Source organism: Stomoxys calcitrans, chromosome 4 (assembly GCF_963082655.1).
Source record: "Stomoxys calcitrans chromosome 4, idStoCalc2.1, whole genome shotgun sequence".
Classification (NCBI taxonomy): Eukaryota; Metazoa; Arthropoda; class Insecta; order Diptera; family Muscidae; genus Stomoxys; species Stomoxys calcitrans.
Window position 1 is genome coordinate 129,155,579 of NC_081555.1, and position 18,980 is coordinate 129,174,558.

At 44.7% G+C, this 18,980-nt stretch overlaps 1 protein-coding gene and 1 long non-coding RNA gene across 3 annotated transcripts in view; one reads left to right on the forward strand and one right to left on the reverse strand.

The window, feature by feature from the left end:
* Nucleotides 1-18,980, forward strand: part of LOC131996759 (uncharacterized) — a 76,255-nt gene that overhangs the window by 13,011 nt on the left and 44,264 nt on the right. The gene's annotated exons all lie outside the window — the stretch shown is intronic.
* Nucleotides 1-18,980, reverse strand: part of LOC106094156 (low-density lipoprotein receptor-related protein 2) — a 795,641-nt gene that overhangs the window by 4,654 nt on the left and 772,007 nt on the right. For both annotated transcript variants that reach the window (XM_059366657.1, XM_059366656.1), the window contains exons 6-13: nt 16,482-16,736; nt 14,080-16,356; nt 8,349-14,000; nt 8,079-8,290; nt 7,605-8,011; nt 2,696-4,194; nt 2,324-2,636; nt 65-2,251 (exon numbers count right to left, since the gene is read on the reverse strand). In XM_059366657.1, coding sequence (XP_059222640.1) covers nt 65-2,251; nt 2,324-2,636; nt 2,696-4,194; nt 7,605-8,011; nt 8,079-8,290; nt 8,349-14,000; nt 14,080-16,356; nt 16,482-16,736 — 12,802 coding nt within the window. The remainder of the gene's footprint in view (nt 1-64; nt 2,252-2,323; nt 2,637-2,695; nt 4,195-7,604; nt 8,012-8,078; nt 8,291-8,348; nt 14,001-14,079; nt 16,357-16,481; nt 16,737-18,980) is intronic.

An 18,980-nucleotide genomic window follows, 5' to 3' on the forward strand; every position in this document is an offset into this window, starting at 1 on the left:
CGAATAAAAGACAATGGTTAAATACCCTCCTTCTCCTGCTGTCGATTTTTCCCACAATACTTACAATGGCTTTTTGCGTATCACAAACCAAACACCACCAGCGGCCAAAAGCACCAATAGAATCACCATAATGGGCACCACTACAGCCGTTACATTAGCACCACCATGGCCAAACATGCCAGCGGCATTTTGCTCACAATGATCGCCCTTGAAGTCACCCAAACACTCACACATCAACTCGCCATTGTTATCCTCTACACAGAAACCACCATTCTGGCAAGGGCATATGCGGGGCGATGGTCTTGGCCTTTCTGCGGCAGCATCACAAATCACTTCCATGGTGCTGCGATGTGAGGGTAATGCTCCCGAACTATCAGGGCAGGCACAACGATGGCCACCAGGCACCAAAAGACACAAATGGGAGCAACTTGAACCATAGCAGGGATCCTTTAGAGAGGTATTATAACGCTTCTCATGATAGATTTTAAGGCCAGAAGGATTGACGAGATTACGATGCACAGCCACTTGAACACCTCGACCAAATTTATCCTGTCTCAATAGTTCGCCAGTGTCACGTGTGACCCAATACATATTGGACTCGAAGATATCCAGTGACACAGGGTGTCTCAGCTGATCACTCTTTACAATGGTCTTGCGGCCAGAGCCGTCTGGTTTCATGGACTCAATGGCATTCAATTTTGTATCGACCCAATAGATGACATGGTCTTGGGCATAGTCAATGGTCAAACCGGCGGGGTGGCGTATGGCCTCGGTAATAACGGGACGCCGTTTGGAGCCATCCATCCAGGACACCTCAATTTTGGGTGCAGAACCTGCATCAGACCAGTAAATGCGACCCAATTGTGGATTGACAGCAATGGAGGTGGGCACCTCTAGGCCAGCATTAACAATGGATCTTCTGTAACGACCATCTGTGGTGGCCACCATAACACGACCACGAGGTTTCGAACCTGTCCTGTCAACTTCAGCCCAGTATAGATTATTGGCCAACCAATCCACCGCCACAGCTGTGGGCTTCGAACCTCCCTTCATATTCAAATCCTGGGCAAAACCTATGCGTGCCTGACCATCGACGGCATTAACCATGTACGAGCGTTTAATGGTCTTGTCATAGCTATCGGCCCAGAAGACAATCTGTTGCTCGGCATGATAATCCAAGGCCTCTATACGTTTCTCCGACAATATCACATCGAATTCCTCCTTCTTTTGCAGATCCAAAGCTCTTATCTCAGGACCATTAGAGAATATCACCACCACATCGTCCTTGTCGGCCTTGCAAACACCCGAGGAACTATCAACCAAACGGAAGCCTTCGCGACACGAGCACGAATAGGTGCCATTGAGATTCTGACATTGATGCGAGCAGGTATGCTGGCGTGTGGCACACTCATCGACATCCACACATTTCTTTTTGTTATCCTGCGAGATGATATAGCCAGGATAACAGGCACATATGTAGCCACCATCGGTAAGATTATGGCAATGATGTTGGCAACCACCTCGAGTGTCATCCAAGCAACTCATGTTATGATGGCAACCCAATTCATCCGAAGCATCGCCACAGTCATCAGAGTAGTCACAAACTTGGGCCCTCTCTATACAGTTCTTGTTGGCACATTGATATTGGGTGTAGAGATCGCAGGGCTTGACCTTGGAGGCACATATGGTCATGTTGTTCTCATCGGAGCCATCACCACAATTATCCACACCATCACAGATTTGATAACGAGCCACACAACGATGATTATCACATTGGAATCTACGCAGGGTATCACAATTGAAGTCGGAACAGACCTTGGGATCTTCGTCGGATCCATCACCACAGTCGTCGGTGCCATCACACAGATCCGAGGGGGAGACGCATAGATTATTGCTGCACTGGAAGCGGGATTCGGGACAGTAGCGGCCTCCGGGGAAGCGTGGGGGACAACCCATCTCATCGGACATATCACGGCAATCGCGGTCACCATCACAACGGAAGTAAGAGGCTATACAATGGCCTGAGGCACACTGGAAGGTGCCATTCTTGCATTGGAAGCCCTCGCAGTTCAGCTCATCAGAGTTATCACCGCAATCGTCTTCGTGATCACATTGCCAACGGGAAGATATGCATTTGCCATTGCCGCAACGGAATTCCGATTCAGAGCATTCGCGGTATTTGCCCTTACAAATGGCATCATTCTCATCGGAGCCATCACCGCAATCATCGGCAAAGTCGCACATCCATTGTCTGTAAAGAGTTGAAATAAGAGATATGAAAATGTTGATGATATTCCCACACATAGTAACAACTTCAACTTACTTTGGTATGCATCTGTTGTTGCCACATTTGAAATCCGTCTCTGCATTGCAAGAGGGACAATTCTCCGGCAGCTCATCGCTGTTGTCGCGGCAATCGTCTTTGCCATCACAGAACAGCCACTTGGGTATGCAACGGTAGTTGGATTGTCCAGGACATCTTTGCCAGCCGGTGGTGCAATTGCGTTGGCGGCACATGTAGGCAGGCTCATCGGAATCATCACCACAATCATTGTCGAAATCGCACATCCATAACTTGGGAATGCAGCGGCCATTCTTGCAGCTAAATTCGGTATCGGGATCACAAGTTCGTTTATCTGAAATTTGAGAAAAAAATCAGCAACATTTTAGATTTTCAGGCTTGTCAAAAACTTACGGCACACCGCTGGATCTTCATCGGAGCCATCTTTGCAGTCAGCATCACCGTCACAGCGCCAACTGTCCAAAATACAACGACCGCTGGATTTACACTTGAAGTCGGAATCGGGACAAGGCAGATCACAGTTTTGTTCATCCGAGTTATCACCGCAATCATCGATGCCATCGCAAATGGTGGCCGAAGGAGTGCAATTGGTGTTCTTACATTGGAAGGTGCCGGCACGGCAATGACGCTGCGGACAGGTGGTGGGCTCATCTGAACCATCCTTGCAATCCTTTTCACCATCACATTTCCAGAACCATGGAATACACTTTTCGTCATCACCTCCACATCGATGTTGACCAGTGGTGCAATTGGCAATGCAGGTCTTGCTGTCACGAGCCAAATAGAATTGATTGGGGCAAGCACACTTGTAGCTGGGAGCACCTTCTTCGATATAGCCCTCAATGTTGAGATACGTTGACTCTGGCGGAGGAGAAATCAAGCAGAGATGGGAGCAACCACCATTGTTTGAGCCACAGGGATTATTGTAGGGCACCTGACGCAAGGGATGGTTGATGTGAATGTCATAGGGACGATGGGTGGTATTGCGCAGCACAGTAAAGTTAGCACCGGTGAATTTATTGGCCCTGGCAATGGCCTTCAAATTCCAATCACTCCAATACAAATGATCATCGAACAGGGAGATGGCAAATACATGTGGCACCTTGGCACCGGACAAGACAATATGACGGTGACGTCCCTCCAAATCAGCATAGGCTATATAATCCAAATGAGCATCGGCCCAATAAATGCGATCAGTAAAATAGTCAATAGCCAAGGCATTGGGCCAGGCTATGTCATCTTCCCAGGTGAGAATGCGTGTAAAGTTTGAGCCATCCATACCCATTTTGGCAATGTAGGCCTGTAAATGCCACGATGTGAAATACAGAAAACCTATGCCCGGATGCACCACAATAGCTCGAGGATCTACAACACCGCTGCGCAAAGTTTTACGTTTTGTGCCATCCAATTCGGCCACATCGAGATTCTTCGAATGTCGATCCAACCAATACAGCTTACGTCCCACCCAATCAATGGCAATGCCTTCCAGACCATGAGAGTCGTGACGTATAACAGCTTCTCTGGTGGGTTTCTCGCTGGCATCTGTATACTTAGAACGGAATATCGTCTTGGCGGTGACATCACAGAAGTACATGTGCTCATCCTTAATATCAAAGTCCAAGGCCACAACATTCATCAGGTCCTGATGCATCAGATTGTATTGGTGTCCATCTATTGACATATTGCGCACATAGTATTTGTTGGTGAAGATTAGCCATGCCGAGGTATTGTCTTTGCGTTTGCACGTATGCTCATCCAACTGACGTTCGTAGTAGCGTTCATCACACTTACAATAGAAACTTCCAGGTGTATTGGAACAGTGTTGTGAACATGCACCAGGTAGTTCGATACATTCATCAATATCGGCGCAGGCTTTGCCATCGGCTAAGAGTCTGCAAGAGGAAAAGAGAGTAAAATATTAAAGTCACAATTTTGAGGTTATGAATAATTTTGGAAGGATTGGATACTTTATTAAACTTACCCCTGAGGATAGTTTACTAAAACCTCCCTTTGCAAAAGATAGCATACTAAAACAACCCTTTCCCAAAGGAAAATGTACTAAAACTACACTTTACCAAAGAAAATGTACTAAAACTAGCTTTTCTCAAATAATACTAAAGTTACCATTTTCCAAAAGAAAGGTACTAAAACTATCCCTCCCCAAAGAAAAGTACACTAAAACTAATCTTTCCCTTAAAGAAAGTGTACTAAATCCACCCTTTCCCAGAAAGAAAGTGTACTAAATCTAGTCTTTCCTATGAACGTGTACTAAACGATGCTTTTCTAAAAGGAAAGTGTACTAAACGATGCTTTTCCAAAAGGAAAGTGTACTAAACGATGCTTTTCCAAAGAAATTGCTTCTGAAAATTCTCTTTTCCGAAGAAAAGAGTACTAAAAGTACCTTTTACAAAAAGAAAATGAACTAAAAGTACCTATTACCAAAGGAAATGGTACTAAAATTACCCCTTGCCAAAGGAAATGATACTAATACTGCCCTTTCCCACAGGACATAGTACTTATATTACCCTTTCCCACAGGAAATGCTACCCAAATTACCCTTTCCCAAAGGAAATGGTACTAAAATTACCCTTTCCCAAAAGAAAGTGTACCAAAACTACCCCTATCGAAAGGAACGTGTTCTAAAATTTCTCTTTCCCATAGGAAATATTACCAAACCTACCCTTTCCCTTAGGAAACAGAAGCAAATCTGCTATTTCCCAAAGGAAATAGTACCAAAACTACAATTTCCTGAAAATATTACCAAAACTACACTTTTCCAAAGGAAATAGTACTAAAATTACGTGTTTACAAAGGAAAGAGTAATAAAATAATATTTTCCCCAGAGAAAGTGTAGTAAAACTACCCTCTACAAAGAAAAGAGTACTAAAACTAAACTTTCTTAAGGAAGTAGGGTTATAAAAGTACCACTTTTGAAAGGAAAGGGTACTAAAAGTACCCTTTTCCAAAGGAAAGAGTACTGAAAAAAACCTTTTGGAAAGAAAGTACTAAAAATAACCTTTCCAAAAGGAGACAAAATGCAAATTTACTTGCAGTGCGACACCTCTCTTTAGGAGAAGTTTTGAGTTTTGACATGGCATAGTACCTCACAAATGTCGCCAGCATTTGGAGGGGATAACCACCGCTGAAAATTTTATGATGGTCTCGTCAGGATACGAACCCAGACTTTCATCGTCATAGAAAAATTTTCTAAAATTACACTTTACCGAGGAAAAGTGTTCTAAAACGTTTTAGTACACTTTATTTTCCAAAATAAAGTGTACTAAAACTACTCTTTCCATTAAGAAAGTTTACTAAAATTATCCTCTCCCAAAGGAAAGTGTACTAAAACTACATTTTCCCAAAGAAAGGAGTACAAAAACTACCCATTCCCCAAAAGAAAGAGTGCTAAAACTACACTTTCCCAAAATAAAGTGCACTAAAATTACCCTTTTCAAAGGAAAGTGTACTAAAACTACTTTTATCCAAAGGAAAGTGTACTAAAACTACGCCTATCCAAAGGAAAGTACTAAAACTACGCTTATCCTAAGGAAAGTGTTCTAAAACCACGTTTATCCAAAGGAAAGTGTACTAAAAATACCTTTTCCTAAATGAAAGTGTACTAAAACTATCCTTTCCCAAAGGAAAGCTTATTAAAACTATGGTACTTATCACAACTATCCTTTCCCAAAGGAAAGTTTACTGAAACTATGGTACTTATCACAGGAGATGATACTAAAGTTACCTTTTCCCAAAGGTAATGGTATTAAAATTACTCTTTGCTAAATGAAATGGTACTCTTTCCCAAAGGATAGTGTACTAAGTCTACACTTTTCCAAAGAAAAGAGTACTAAAACTAATCTTTCTTAAGGGATTAGAGTTCTAAAAGTATCACTATCGAAAGGAAAGTGTATTAAAAGTACCCTTTTCGAAAGGAAAGAGGAAAGAGAAAAAGGAAATTACTCATTCCAAAAGGATAGTGTACTAAAACTACCCTTCGTCAAAGGAACAGGTGCTAAACATACCCTCTTTCAAGGGATAGTGCACTAAAACTACCCTTTCGCGAAGAAAAGTGTTCTAAAATTACCCTTTCCCGAAGAAAGATGTTCTAAAACTAAATTTTCCCAAAAGAAAGTGTACTAAAACTTTTTTTCCTAAAGGAAAGTGTACTAAAACTACTCATTCCCAAAGGAAGGAGTACAAAAACTAACCTTTCCCCAAATGAAAGAGTGCTAAAACTACACTTGCCCAAAAAAAGTGCACTTAAATTACCCTTTTTAAAGGAAAGTGTACTAAAACTACTCTTTTACAAAGGAAAGTGTACTAAGACTTCGCTTATTCAAAGGAAAGTGTACTAAAAATAGCCTACCGTAAAGGAAAGTTTACTAAAACTATGGTACTTATCACAGGAAATGATACTAAAATTACCTTTTTCCAAAGGAAATGGTACTAAAATTACTGTTTGCTAAAGGAATTGGTAGCATTTTTCAAAGAAAAATTTACTAAAGCTACACTTTCCCAAAGGAAAGAGTACTAAAACTAAACTTTCTTAAGGCATAGAGTTCTAAATATACCACTTTCGAAAGGAAGGAGTACTAGAAAGAGCACTTTTCGAAGGAAAAAGAATAATAAAATTTTCGTTTCCAAAAGGATGGTGTACTAAAACTACCCTTTGTCAAAGAAAAGGGTGCTAAAAATACTCTATTTCAAGGGATAGTGCACTAAAACTACCCTTTCGCGAAGAAAAGTGTTCTAAAACTAAATCTTCCCAAAAGAAAGTGTTCTAAACTAAACTTTTCCATAAGGAAAGTTTACTAAAACTATCCTTTTCCAAAATAAAGTGTACTAAAACTATTCTTTCCCAAAGAAAGGAGTACAAAAACCACCCTTTCCCCAAGAGAAAGAGTGCTAAAACTAGACTTGCCCAAAAAAAGTGCACATAAATTACCCTTTTTAAAGGAAAGTGTACTAAAAGTACTACACTTCGAAAGGAAAGTGTACTAAAACTACACTTCCCAAAAGGAAGTGCGCTTAAATTACCATTTTCAAAGGTCGGTGTACTAAAACTACGCTTATTCGAAGGAAGTAAATTAATTTCCCCTTCTCGAAAGAAAGTGTACTAAATTTACTCTTTTCTAAAGAAAAGTGCACTAAAACTACTCTTTCCCAAAGGAAAGTGCACTTAAACTATCCTTTTCCGAAGGCAAGTTTAAGTTTCCCAAAAGGAAAGGAAATGTTAGTAAACCTTTTACAGAAAATATTCTAAAAGTTGTTTTTATAAACTGTTTATATTTTTTGTACTTACTTGTAACCCTGATTACAATCGCAATAGTAGCTTGTCGGTGTATCCACACACTTGTGACCACATTGATTGATTTCCACCTTGGCACACTCATCCACGTTACAATGAGCCGGTTCATCAGAATCATCGGTACAATCGGAAACCTTATTACACACCAAAGACATGTCAATGCATTGACCATTGGCGCAAGCAAACTGGCCGGTGGCACAAGTGGAATTATCCTTTTTACAGTCAACCTCATCCGAGTGATCACCACAATCGTCTTCACCATCACAACGATATTGATTGCGTATACATTTGAAATTTTGGCAAGTGAATTCAGTAGCAGAGCAGGTTTTGTATTTGGAATTACAGAATTTGCCTTCATCGGAGCCATCGCCGCAATCGTTGTCATGATCACAAACCCAGCCCTTAGAAAATTAAAGAAGAAATATGAACAAAAGTTCTCAAATAGCTTAGGGGTATAGATGGTTCTACCTTATTAATACATCTGCCATTGCCGCAGGTGTACATTTCATCGCCACAAGGTTGCTGGGTGGCACAATTGTGTAGGGTAACATTTTCATCGGCACCATCCACACAATCGGGATCCCCGTCACATATCCATTTCTTGGGTATACATTGAGCACGTCCCCAGGACTTGTTCTCCACACAAGTAAATTCGGTTTCTTCATCACATTTACGTTCATCTGAAATGGTCAAACAATGAAAAAAAAAAGTCCTAAATGCTTTGCTCTCAAAACTCACTGCATTGATGGCGGCTGTCCTCATCGGAATTATCCAAGCAATCATTGTCACCATCACAGATGTAAATTCTGGGTATACAATTGCCATTGTCACAAGTGAATAGGTCGCCAAAGCAGGTCCTACCCTCGGATTTGCAATACTCTGGAGGCTCGTCGGCGCCATCACCACAATCATCATCGCCATCACAATACCAGGTGGCTGGTATGCAACGATGATTGGGACAACGGAAACTATTGGCGGGGCAAGTTCTCTGGCCACAATGCAAAGGATCTTCATCGGAGTTGTCGCCGCAGTCATTGTCACCATCACAAAGCCAATAGGGTTCCACACAAATATTGGTCTTCTCACATTTCAAATGATTGGCGGGGCAGGTGGTGTTGGTGGGGCACCTTTCGTGGGTCTCATCCGAGGTGGCATTGTCCTTGCAATCATTTACACCATTGCACACCTGAGACATGGGTATACAGCGACCATTGCCGCAAGTGAATTCACCATCCACACAGGGAGGATAGGTGCAGTCCACTTCGTCGGACCCATCTTTGCAGTCATTTTCGTGATCACATTTCCAGCTCTTGAATATGCAGCGGCCATTGTTGCAACGGAACTCATTGGGCGAGCAGGAGTGATAGGCGCAGTAGTTGGGATCTTCATCGGAGTTATCGCCACAATCATCGTCACCATCGCAGGACCACATGCGTGATATGCATTTGCCATTTTGGCAATAGAATTTGCTAGCCTCGCAGGTGTTGTTGCGTGGAGCACACATGCGTCCCTCGTTGACCACCTTGGAGTTGTCATCGCATTTGCATTCAGCCTTGCCATTGGGTGCCGGGTGGCAGGATTGAGCACACCCACCATTATTGATGAGACAAGGATTGACGCTGCACTTCTGGCGCTCAGCACTGTAGACCCTGATGTCGCGCGGAGAATCTTCCAGACGCTTAACCATCTCAATCATGTTGGCTCCCGTATGCTTCTCCGCCCTGTAGACACCTCTCAATTGCAAATCGGTCCAGTAGATGTAGTTGCGGAACACCGTAATGGAGAAGGGATATATGGTGGCGGCCACCAGGAGTTCACGATTCTTACCATCCAAGTCGGAACGCTCAATCTTCTCTCTCACTGCATCGGTCCAGTACAATTTACGCTCGTCATAGTCAATGGCCAAACCACTGGGTTGAGACAAATCCTTATCCACTATGGCACGCTTCAACGAGCCAGCCATGGTGGTCTTGAAGATTTTGCCCGAAGTGCCAAATCTGCCCCAGTCGGTAAAGTACAGGGTGCCATTGCAGGGATCCAACACTATGGCTCTGGGTCTTTCCACACGGGCAATCATCACCAGGTCACTGCCATCCAAATTCATGGCATATATAGAATTGTTGGAGCTATCAGTCCAGTAGACCTTGTTTTGGGTCCAATCGTAGGATATGCCCTCGGGATTAATGCCCTTGCTCAGCACGACTTTCACACTGTCCACAGAAGGTTTATCGGCATTGGTGTAGGCAATCTTAGCCCATGGACGGATTTGAGTGTAGAACATGTGATTGTCGTGATAGTCAAAGTCCAGGCCCACCACATTGGTGAGATTGGTCATGGGCGTGAAGGGTATCTGGGTGGAGCGGGGGTCCAGATTAACGGCTCGGATTTCGGTGCGGGTGGCAAAGACCAGATACTCATTGACGGTTTCACATTTGCGTTTATCGGCGGCCAGCTTACCGGTGGCACATTCGCAGCGATAGTTGAGGTTGGAGGGGTTGGCATTGTCCACGGGGAAGCTGAAGCAGAGTTGGTCACAGCCTCCATTACCCAAGCGGGTGCAGGGATTGCTTTCGTCCTGGGGCTGATTGTTAATGCTGTAGATGGCTATGTCGCGCAGTTTGGCCAGATTCGTCCTCACCTTGGTGGGCAGCGAAGAATTACCAGGCAGTTTTGAAGACTTAAACACAGTCATCAGATTGCGATCCACCCAGTAGACATCACCCAAGTGGATGGCTATGCCCATGGGATTGGGTAGATTGCGTCGAATAATCTGCCTATTGCCTCCCGAATAGGAAATCTTTTGTATGGTATCCAGTTTTGAGTCTACCCAATAGACATCATGCGTCAGCATATCCACCGTCAAATCGCGAGGATTGGATATGCCCGAGGTAACCACTGGCGTCCATTTGCTGCCATCCAAGTAGGCCTTGCCAATGCGTGGATATTGGCCATAATCGATCCAGTAGAGCAAACGTTTGATGGGATTAACAGCCAGCTCGCGCGGGGCATCGTTGGTGGTCTTGACCAAAACCTTGCGGTGACTGCCATCCAACCAGCAGACCTCGACGTAGTTCTCGTGGGGATAGACATTGGTGAAGTACATATTTCCAGCCACCCAGTCAATGGTAAGACCTCGAATGCCATTACTGCCAATGCCATCTTTGATGATGTGTTCCAGTTCTGTGCCATTGGGGCGGGTGCGGAAAATGCCGCTCCAGTAGCCGCGATTGTATTCGGCCCAGTAGATCCATTGTTCGCGGAAGAGCACATCCACATGCAAGATGTGATGGCCGGTGCCGCTGATGGGCACCATGGCCTCGGAGCTATCGGAGAGACTGTAGCCACGGGTGACATCGAGTTGGGAGACCACTGCAAAGGTCTTGTAGGCCAAACAGTTGATGTCGTTCTCTTTGCGGTAGCCTATGCCGCAGGCACAGGAGCGAGAGGCACCCTCATCGGGTATGCAGATATGCTCACAGCCACCATTGCCGTTCTGGCAGGGATGTTGCATCATGGGACGCTTTTTATAGATCATCATGCTCTTGAGTTCCGGCTCATTGTCCACAATGGTCTTGGGATTGTCGCCGCGTGGCAAATCGACACGTACAATGTTCTCATAGGCAGGATCCAGGAAGTAGAGACGCGAATCCAGCACACCCAAACTGCGAGGTTTCGAAATGGCATTTTCCTCGGTGAGCAGAGTGCGGAAGTCATCGCCATTGTAGTCCATGACACAAATGGTGGCCGGATGTTGGGTGGAATAGTAAACCAGTTTCTTATCAATGTCCAGGGTGATACTCTCGGGGCGATCGACATCTTCCTTCAGCACCACCGGATTATGACCATTCATGTTGACGCGGGCAATTTTCACTGGCACACCAAAGCCTCCCTCATCAATCCAGAAAAGTTTACCCTCATTGGGATCGAGCACAAGTTGTTTGGGCTTTGACACGGAGGTGCGATTGCCATCATTGGCCAAAATAATTGTGCGATATTTGATTTTGCCATCCACTCGCACCAACTCAATGTTGCTGGCAATGCGATTGCCCATATACAGATTACGGCCCAGCCAATCGAAGGCAATGGTGTAGGGGGCTCCCACAATGCCGCTATCCAAGCCGAGGAATTGAGTTTTATTGCCTCCGCCATAGGGAGTGGTGAAGATGGTGCAGTTCTCATCATCATCTTCGCGTCCTTGGATCCAATACAAGGTCTCGCCCTTACGATCAAAGTCCAAGCCGGTGCTGCTTTCAATGCCTATGACCGGGGCCAAGGAGCCAGCCCTGGCATCTCCACCATTCAGGGGTATATCCACAATCTGGGTACCTTTGACAACCATAAGGAAAGGATTCTCCTCCTCCACACAACGACCCTCGCTGAGCAGACGATAGCCGGGCTTGCACTTACACGAATAGCCCTCACTGGTCGAGGGACTGAGCAGGCACAAATGTTGACATTTGGAATTCTCACAGGGATTGGGATGCATGGGCTGCAACGAGGGATGGTGCACATGTATGGACAAAGGCTGACTAATCAGATGGGACACGACTGTTTGATTGTGTCCCCTAAACTTATTGGCAGACAACACACGATTCAGCTGTCTATCGGTCCAGTACAGGGTATCCTCGAACAAAGACAAAGAGTGCGGGTGCAGTAGATAGTGGCTGCCGGCCAAAACCTGCTGTCTACCGGTGCCGTTGTAGTAACAAAAATCAATAAAGTCCAGCTTAGAGTCGGCAAAGTAGACCCTCTTGGTGGCGGTGTCCAAAGTCAGGCCATTGGGCCAATAGATTTTCGTATTGATAATCGTCTCTCGCATAGTGCCATCCATGCCAATGCGTTCAATGCGTGGATTCTCACCCCAATCAGTCCAGAATATGAAACGCGCCCCAGGGCTGGGATCTATGCACATGCCTCGAGGCTGGGTAATATTTTCGCGCACCAAAACCAAACGATTCGAGCCATTCTCCGCGGACACTTCAATGGTGTTCAATTTGCTGTCCAGCCAATAGAGATTTTTGGCTATCCAATCGTAGGCCAAACCCTCCACCAAATCCAGGCCGGTGGTAATGATTTCTTGCGGCTCTGAGCCTCGGTCCAAACGGGAGATTTTCTTTAGCTTCATGTCACTCCAGAAGATGGTGCCACTGTGCATGTTGGAGGCGGTGGCCACCACATTCTCCACATAGATGGGCACACGTTCTAAGCCCTGATCCTTGAGGTCGGCCACCAAGATGGAATGGCGATTGGAGATGATCAAAAAGGCTGCCGTGTGATTGACCGCCTTGCAGTGATGCTTATCGGGAGCCAAAATATAGCCATCGGTACAGGAACAGAAGTAGGAACCCTTGGTATTGGTACACATTTGGGAACACAGGCCGGGAGGGTCGCACTCATTGGTGTCCACACAAGTGTAACGATCTTCGCCAATTTCCGAACCTGGAGGACAAACGCAGGTGGCACCTTGTGGCGTCTTCTGGCAGCCATTGGAGCACAGACCCGATTGATGATCACATTCGGCCAAATCACAACCCTCACCCTCATCCGCACCATTGGGACAGTCCGGGGTACCGTCACACACTGAGGTGGTATTGACACAACGATTTGTTACTCCAGGACACTGCCATTGACCATGGGGACACTTGAAGGGTGGAGGCACACAAGCATGCAGGGCACTTTCATCCGAGCCATCGCCGCAATCATCTTTGCCGTCGCATATGTAGGCCTTGAAGACACAATTGGTGTTGTTGCACTTGAAGAAATTGGGGGCACAGGTTATTTGACCACAATCCTCTTCATCCGAGTGGTCGGAGCAATCGTTGGAGCCATCACAATGCCAGGCAATGGGTATACAAAAACCAGAAGTCTTGCAGCGGAAATGTTTCTCCAAATTGCATTGATTGGGGCCCATGGAGGGACAGCCCAGCTCATCGCTGCCATCATTACAATCGGGTATGCCATCACATTTATAGGACTCCTCCACACATTGCCGTAAATCTGCGCACTTGAATTGATTGGCCAAGCAGGTGATGGGAGGGCAATCTTTTTCATCCTGCTTATCAAAGCAATCGTCATCGCCGTCGCACACCCAGCTTTGGGGTATACAGTGGCCGGTACGGGGACAGGTGAACTGGAAGTAGGCACAGGTCTTTTCTGCACAGAAGTCGCCCTCATCGGAACCATCACCGCAATCATTTTCGCTGTCGCACTTCCACATGTTGGGTATGCAGCGACCATTGGCACAGGCGAATTGGGCAGTGCCGCAGGTGACATTGCCGCACTCAAATTCATCGGAGTTATCGCCACAATCGTTCTCCTGATCGCAGCGGAAGTTCAGGGGGATACAGCGGCCGGATTTGCATTGGAATTCATTGGAGCCGCAAGTGGGTTCTGAAATAGAGGGAGAGAGAGAAAGAGAAACAGAGAGTGAGAGTCAGGGGAAATGTGCTGTGCTTTCTTTTCGACTTACTGGTGCAATTCTGCTCCTCATCACTGTTGTCCAGACAATCATCATCGCCATCACACACCCAGGACTTGGGTATGCACCGCTGATTGTTGCAGGTAAAATCCCAGGAGTTGGGGCAGGGCTGCACTGGGGGCTCGGCACTTTCATCCACCACACAGGAGACCTGATCATCTGCCAAACGCTCGCCATAGGGACACGAACATTTGGCCAACAGCTTGCCAGTGTCATTTTGTGGCACCGCAAAGCAAATCTTCTGACACTTGCCATTGTCATAGTGACAGGGTTGGGTATCCGACACGGTTTGCACATCATGTGAGTAGACCTTAACGCCATACAAACGATTTGTCTGAGGTTCTCGCACCATCATCTCCTCCTGTTCGCCGGTAAGTTTGTGCAGACGTATAATGGCATCCAAACGCCAATCGGTTATGTACATCCAATCATTGTGTATCACAATGGAGAAGGGATGTCTGACGAGTCTCGAGTTGACGGTTCTAATATCACTGCCATCCAATTTGGAATGTTGCACATGATCCAGCAAAGCATCACACCAATAGACACGATCCTCTTTGAAGTCAATGGAGAGTCCATTGGGCCAGCCGAGAGTGACATTTTTGAAGACCACCAGGTCGGAGCCATCCGTATTGGCGCGGGTTATGTTGGCCGGGCGATCCCATTCCGAGAAGAAGATGTAACCCTTATTGGGATGCACCACAATAGCACGCGGCCTCTTGAGATTCTTCAACAAAGTACGGCGATGGGTGACATTGCGGGTGGAGAGCACATTTAAAGTACCTTTGCGCGAGTCTATGTAGTAGAGATTCTTGGAGACCCAGTCCACAGCCAAACCCTCAACTCCCTCGTTTTGGGAGGCCAAAACTATTTCGCGACCAGTGCCATTGCGATGCACTCGATAGATGACATCTTGCAAGACATCCGAGTAGTAGATGAATTCATCGCGGGCATCAAAATCCAGGCCCACAAAACGAGCTCTGCGCGAAACCACTGGCAAAATGGCATCACTGAAGCCCTCAATGACGGGTTCCAAAACCTTGCCCTTTATGAAACGCTGCTGGGAGTACATAAGGAATTCTTTGACAATCTTGCAATTCTTCAAATCCGATTGCAGTTGATAGCCGGTGTGACAGGCACAGCGATAGCCCAGATGATTGGCTCCCTTGACGGCGGTGACAATACACATGTGATTGCAGCCACCATTGTTGGCGCCACAGGGATTTGAGGCCTTGGGCTGGCTAAGGGCATGTACAGCCACAATACCCTTGGGCTCGCGTATATCTTTGGCCTTATAGGTGACCTGTATGGAAGTGGGACCGGCATATTTGTCCACCGACATTATACCCTGTTTGGTGGCATCGGTCCAAAAGATGCGATTCTCAAATAAAGCCAAACGTGAGGGACTGGGTACTTGTTGCCCTCTTAAGACCATGACACGATGGTTGCCCTCATAGTCGACCGTCTCTATATAGTCCAGCAGGGAATCACACCAAAATACTCGCTTTGAAATAATGTCCACGGTAACACCACTGGCCTTGTAGGCAGCCTCGGAGACTATAGAACGAGCATGGGTGCCATCCATGTGAGCCTTTAACACTTGGCCACCATCGGCCACAAACATCAAACCGGCGGTGGGATCCAAAGCCAAGTCGGCAGGGCCGGTGAGATTGGAACCCAAGACGACAGCATGCCAATTTCCACTCAATTCGAAGACATCGATTTTCTGGCCCACCAAATCGGCCACATAGATCTTGTCACCCACCCAATCGACAGCCAAGGCCACGGGAGCCCAGGTGCCGGGCAATGTCAAATCCAATGGCTGTATGGCACTGCTAAACACATCCAAAGGCAAACTCTGCACCTTACGCGTCTTAATGTCCGACCAATACAAAGTGTTGCGCTGGTAGTGATACGCAACGCCAGAGGCAGAGCTGGCATTTGCTATTATGCGAGGATCTCCGCCATGTGAGGACATACGCACCACAGCACGGTCATGGGCAAATATCAATTGCAGATTATTGGCATCAGGAGCAATGCATTTGGCATTGTTAATCAGAGTATAGCCATGGGTGCAGGCACAGGAATAGGAACCCTCGGTATTTGTACACAATTGATCACAATGACCCCATTCCGAGCATTCGTCCAAATCAACGCAGGTGCGATTGTCAGCAGCCAGTGATTGGCCAGGACGGCAATAGCAAATGCCACCGGTGAGCGAAGGACCACATTTGTATTCACAGCTCAAAGCCGGACACGAGGTGGTGGCTGCAATAGAAGTTAAAAGAAACATTTTTTTTGGATAAATTCAATTATCCTCATCATCGTCATGCTGCTTTTGCAGGAAGGTAGGAACTGGTAGCTTTCTTCTTTTCTGCAAAAGGGATACTTACAACAAGCTGCCTCCTCATCGCTGCCATCCTCACAGTCGCGTTTGCCATCGCACAATTGGGTTTTCAATATACACTTTGGTGTTCCATTAACACCGCCACGGGGACAAAGGAATTTATTATCGGGGCATGCAATCGCCGTACAATTGGCCTCATCACTCTCATCGGCACAATCATGATAGCCGTCACAATAGAAGTTCGAGGGTATGCACAAAGCATTCGTACAACGGAATTGTCCATGATGACATGGTGGAAAATCTATGGAGGGGAGAAAACAAAGGTACAACAACAACAACAACAATAATAAAAAGTGAAAAGAAAAGTAAGGCAAAAATGTATGCAAATGTAGGCGAATAATAATGGCAATGGTGTCGTTGATGTTTCCATTGCTTTGCAAATGTGTCACTGCTGCTACGGCCACTGGGTGCTGTATGCTGTGTCATTAAAGCTGTAAATGTGTGAACGTGTTGCGATGATGATGATGATGATGACTTTGCATCCTTTTGTTTTGTTTTGTTTGGTTTTGTTTGTTTGTTTCCACTTTGCCGTTGTATTGTGAAAGGACTTGGCCATCATCATTCAGCTGTTGTCCAACCAACAACTATGACTTTTAAGTGAACTAAAGTAGCGAGGGTGGCAGGCGTAAGAAGCCAACAAGCAAATGAGCCAGGAAAAATATGTTAATTGCAACGCTTATGCTTAACGATGTCACTACACTGAAACCAGGTGACTGAAAACACAGGACACACACACACCCACACACACACACAAAGCATGACAGCAGGAAAATTAAATATTTAATTTGAATTTCAACCGAGCTCTTATTGCCATTGCAGCACCATGCGCAGCATCAACGGCAACAGCAGCTTTAATTACTTTGCTATTGAAACCTTAGATGAAATGATGGTTTTGACATTGATTGACATTCAGCAGCGGTTGATTGTGAATCATCTCAATCATCCCCCACCCCCACCCCTCAGTTGTGGAAGTGAAAGTGTGTGGCAAAAGGAATCTCTCTCCCCATCCATCTATATGGGGGTTTTGGCAATGAGCGAAGCCTTTGGAAAATCTAAATAAATTGACTTTTTCACTCAATTTAACTCAATTAATGAGAATGATTGAATTTTCCATTTATTCTCGATTCTCTATACACTTCATGAAATTGTGTGTGGCCTCCCAAAAAGGGGGGTGATCCTTTGGGGACAACAATTTGACTAAAAGCTTTTAAAATGTCTTTAATTTCTTTGATTTTTTTCCAATCCCTAGCTAATTGGTTTTGTAATTCAAATTTATTTCATTAATGTCAAAGGTTTTGGGGTTTTTTTTTTCAACATTAATGGCATATAAATAATATTAATTAGAACGTATGATTAATATTGGGTTGCCCAAAAAGTAATTGCGGATTTTTTTAAAAGAAAGTAAATGCATTTTTAATAATACTTAGAATGAACTTTAATCAAATATACTTTTTTTACACTTTTTTTCTAAAGCAAACTAAAAGTAGCAGCTGATAACTGACAGAAGAAAGAATGCAATTACAGAGTCACAAGCTGTGAAAAAATTTGTCAACGCCGACTATATGAAAAATCCGCAATTACTTATACGTTAATCGCCAAAAATTTGGTTGAAGTTTATCGATGCTCTTTTATTGCGTTTATCCACCTCGAACGTTGTTAAAAATAATTGCACAAAAATGTTCACGATTTAATTCCAGTTTTTGGGCGAGATGAATCTTTTAAGTTACTGTAAACAACACAAATAACGCTCGTATGTCAAAACGTTCTGAGTACGTTTAACCTCAAAAATGTCAAGCTTTACGATAGAGCTGTCAATTGGCAGATTGGAACACAAGGGTTGTCCAATCCCGAAATATAAAACGCAACCCTCGTATATATTGGGTTGCCCAAAAAGTAATTGCGGATTTTTTAAAAGAAAGTAAATTGCATTTTTAATACAACTTAGAAAACACTTTTTTTCTAAAGCAAGCTAAAAGTAACAGCTGATAACTGACAGAAGAAAGAATGCAATTACAGAGTCACAGGCTGTGAAAAAATTTGTCAACGCCGACTATATGAAAAATCCGCAATTACTTTTTGGGCAACCCAATATATATAATTTTTGGTCCTATATTCGTCTACGTAATAAGAAAACCCACAGTTTTGCTTCGATTTAAGAAAATTTTGCAAATAGCATACTGTCATTATTTTCTACAAGTGTGCTTGTAAAATTGCAAATTTTGCCCATGAACATTCCACTAAGGAACAGGGGCTAACTTCTCAAATATCAATGAGAGCAGTCCCATTCAAGTTTTTTAAGCTCAATGATAAGGGGCCTCAATTGTGCTTGATTTGGGATAAATCGTTTCAGATTTAGATATAGCTCCCATATATAGTTTTGTCCGATATGAATACAGAATCCACAATTTTATTTATTTATTTGGGATCTTAGACGCATATTTCAGGTGTTACAAACGGAATGACGAAATTAGTATACCGCCATCTT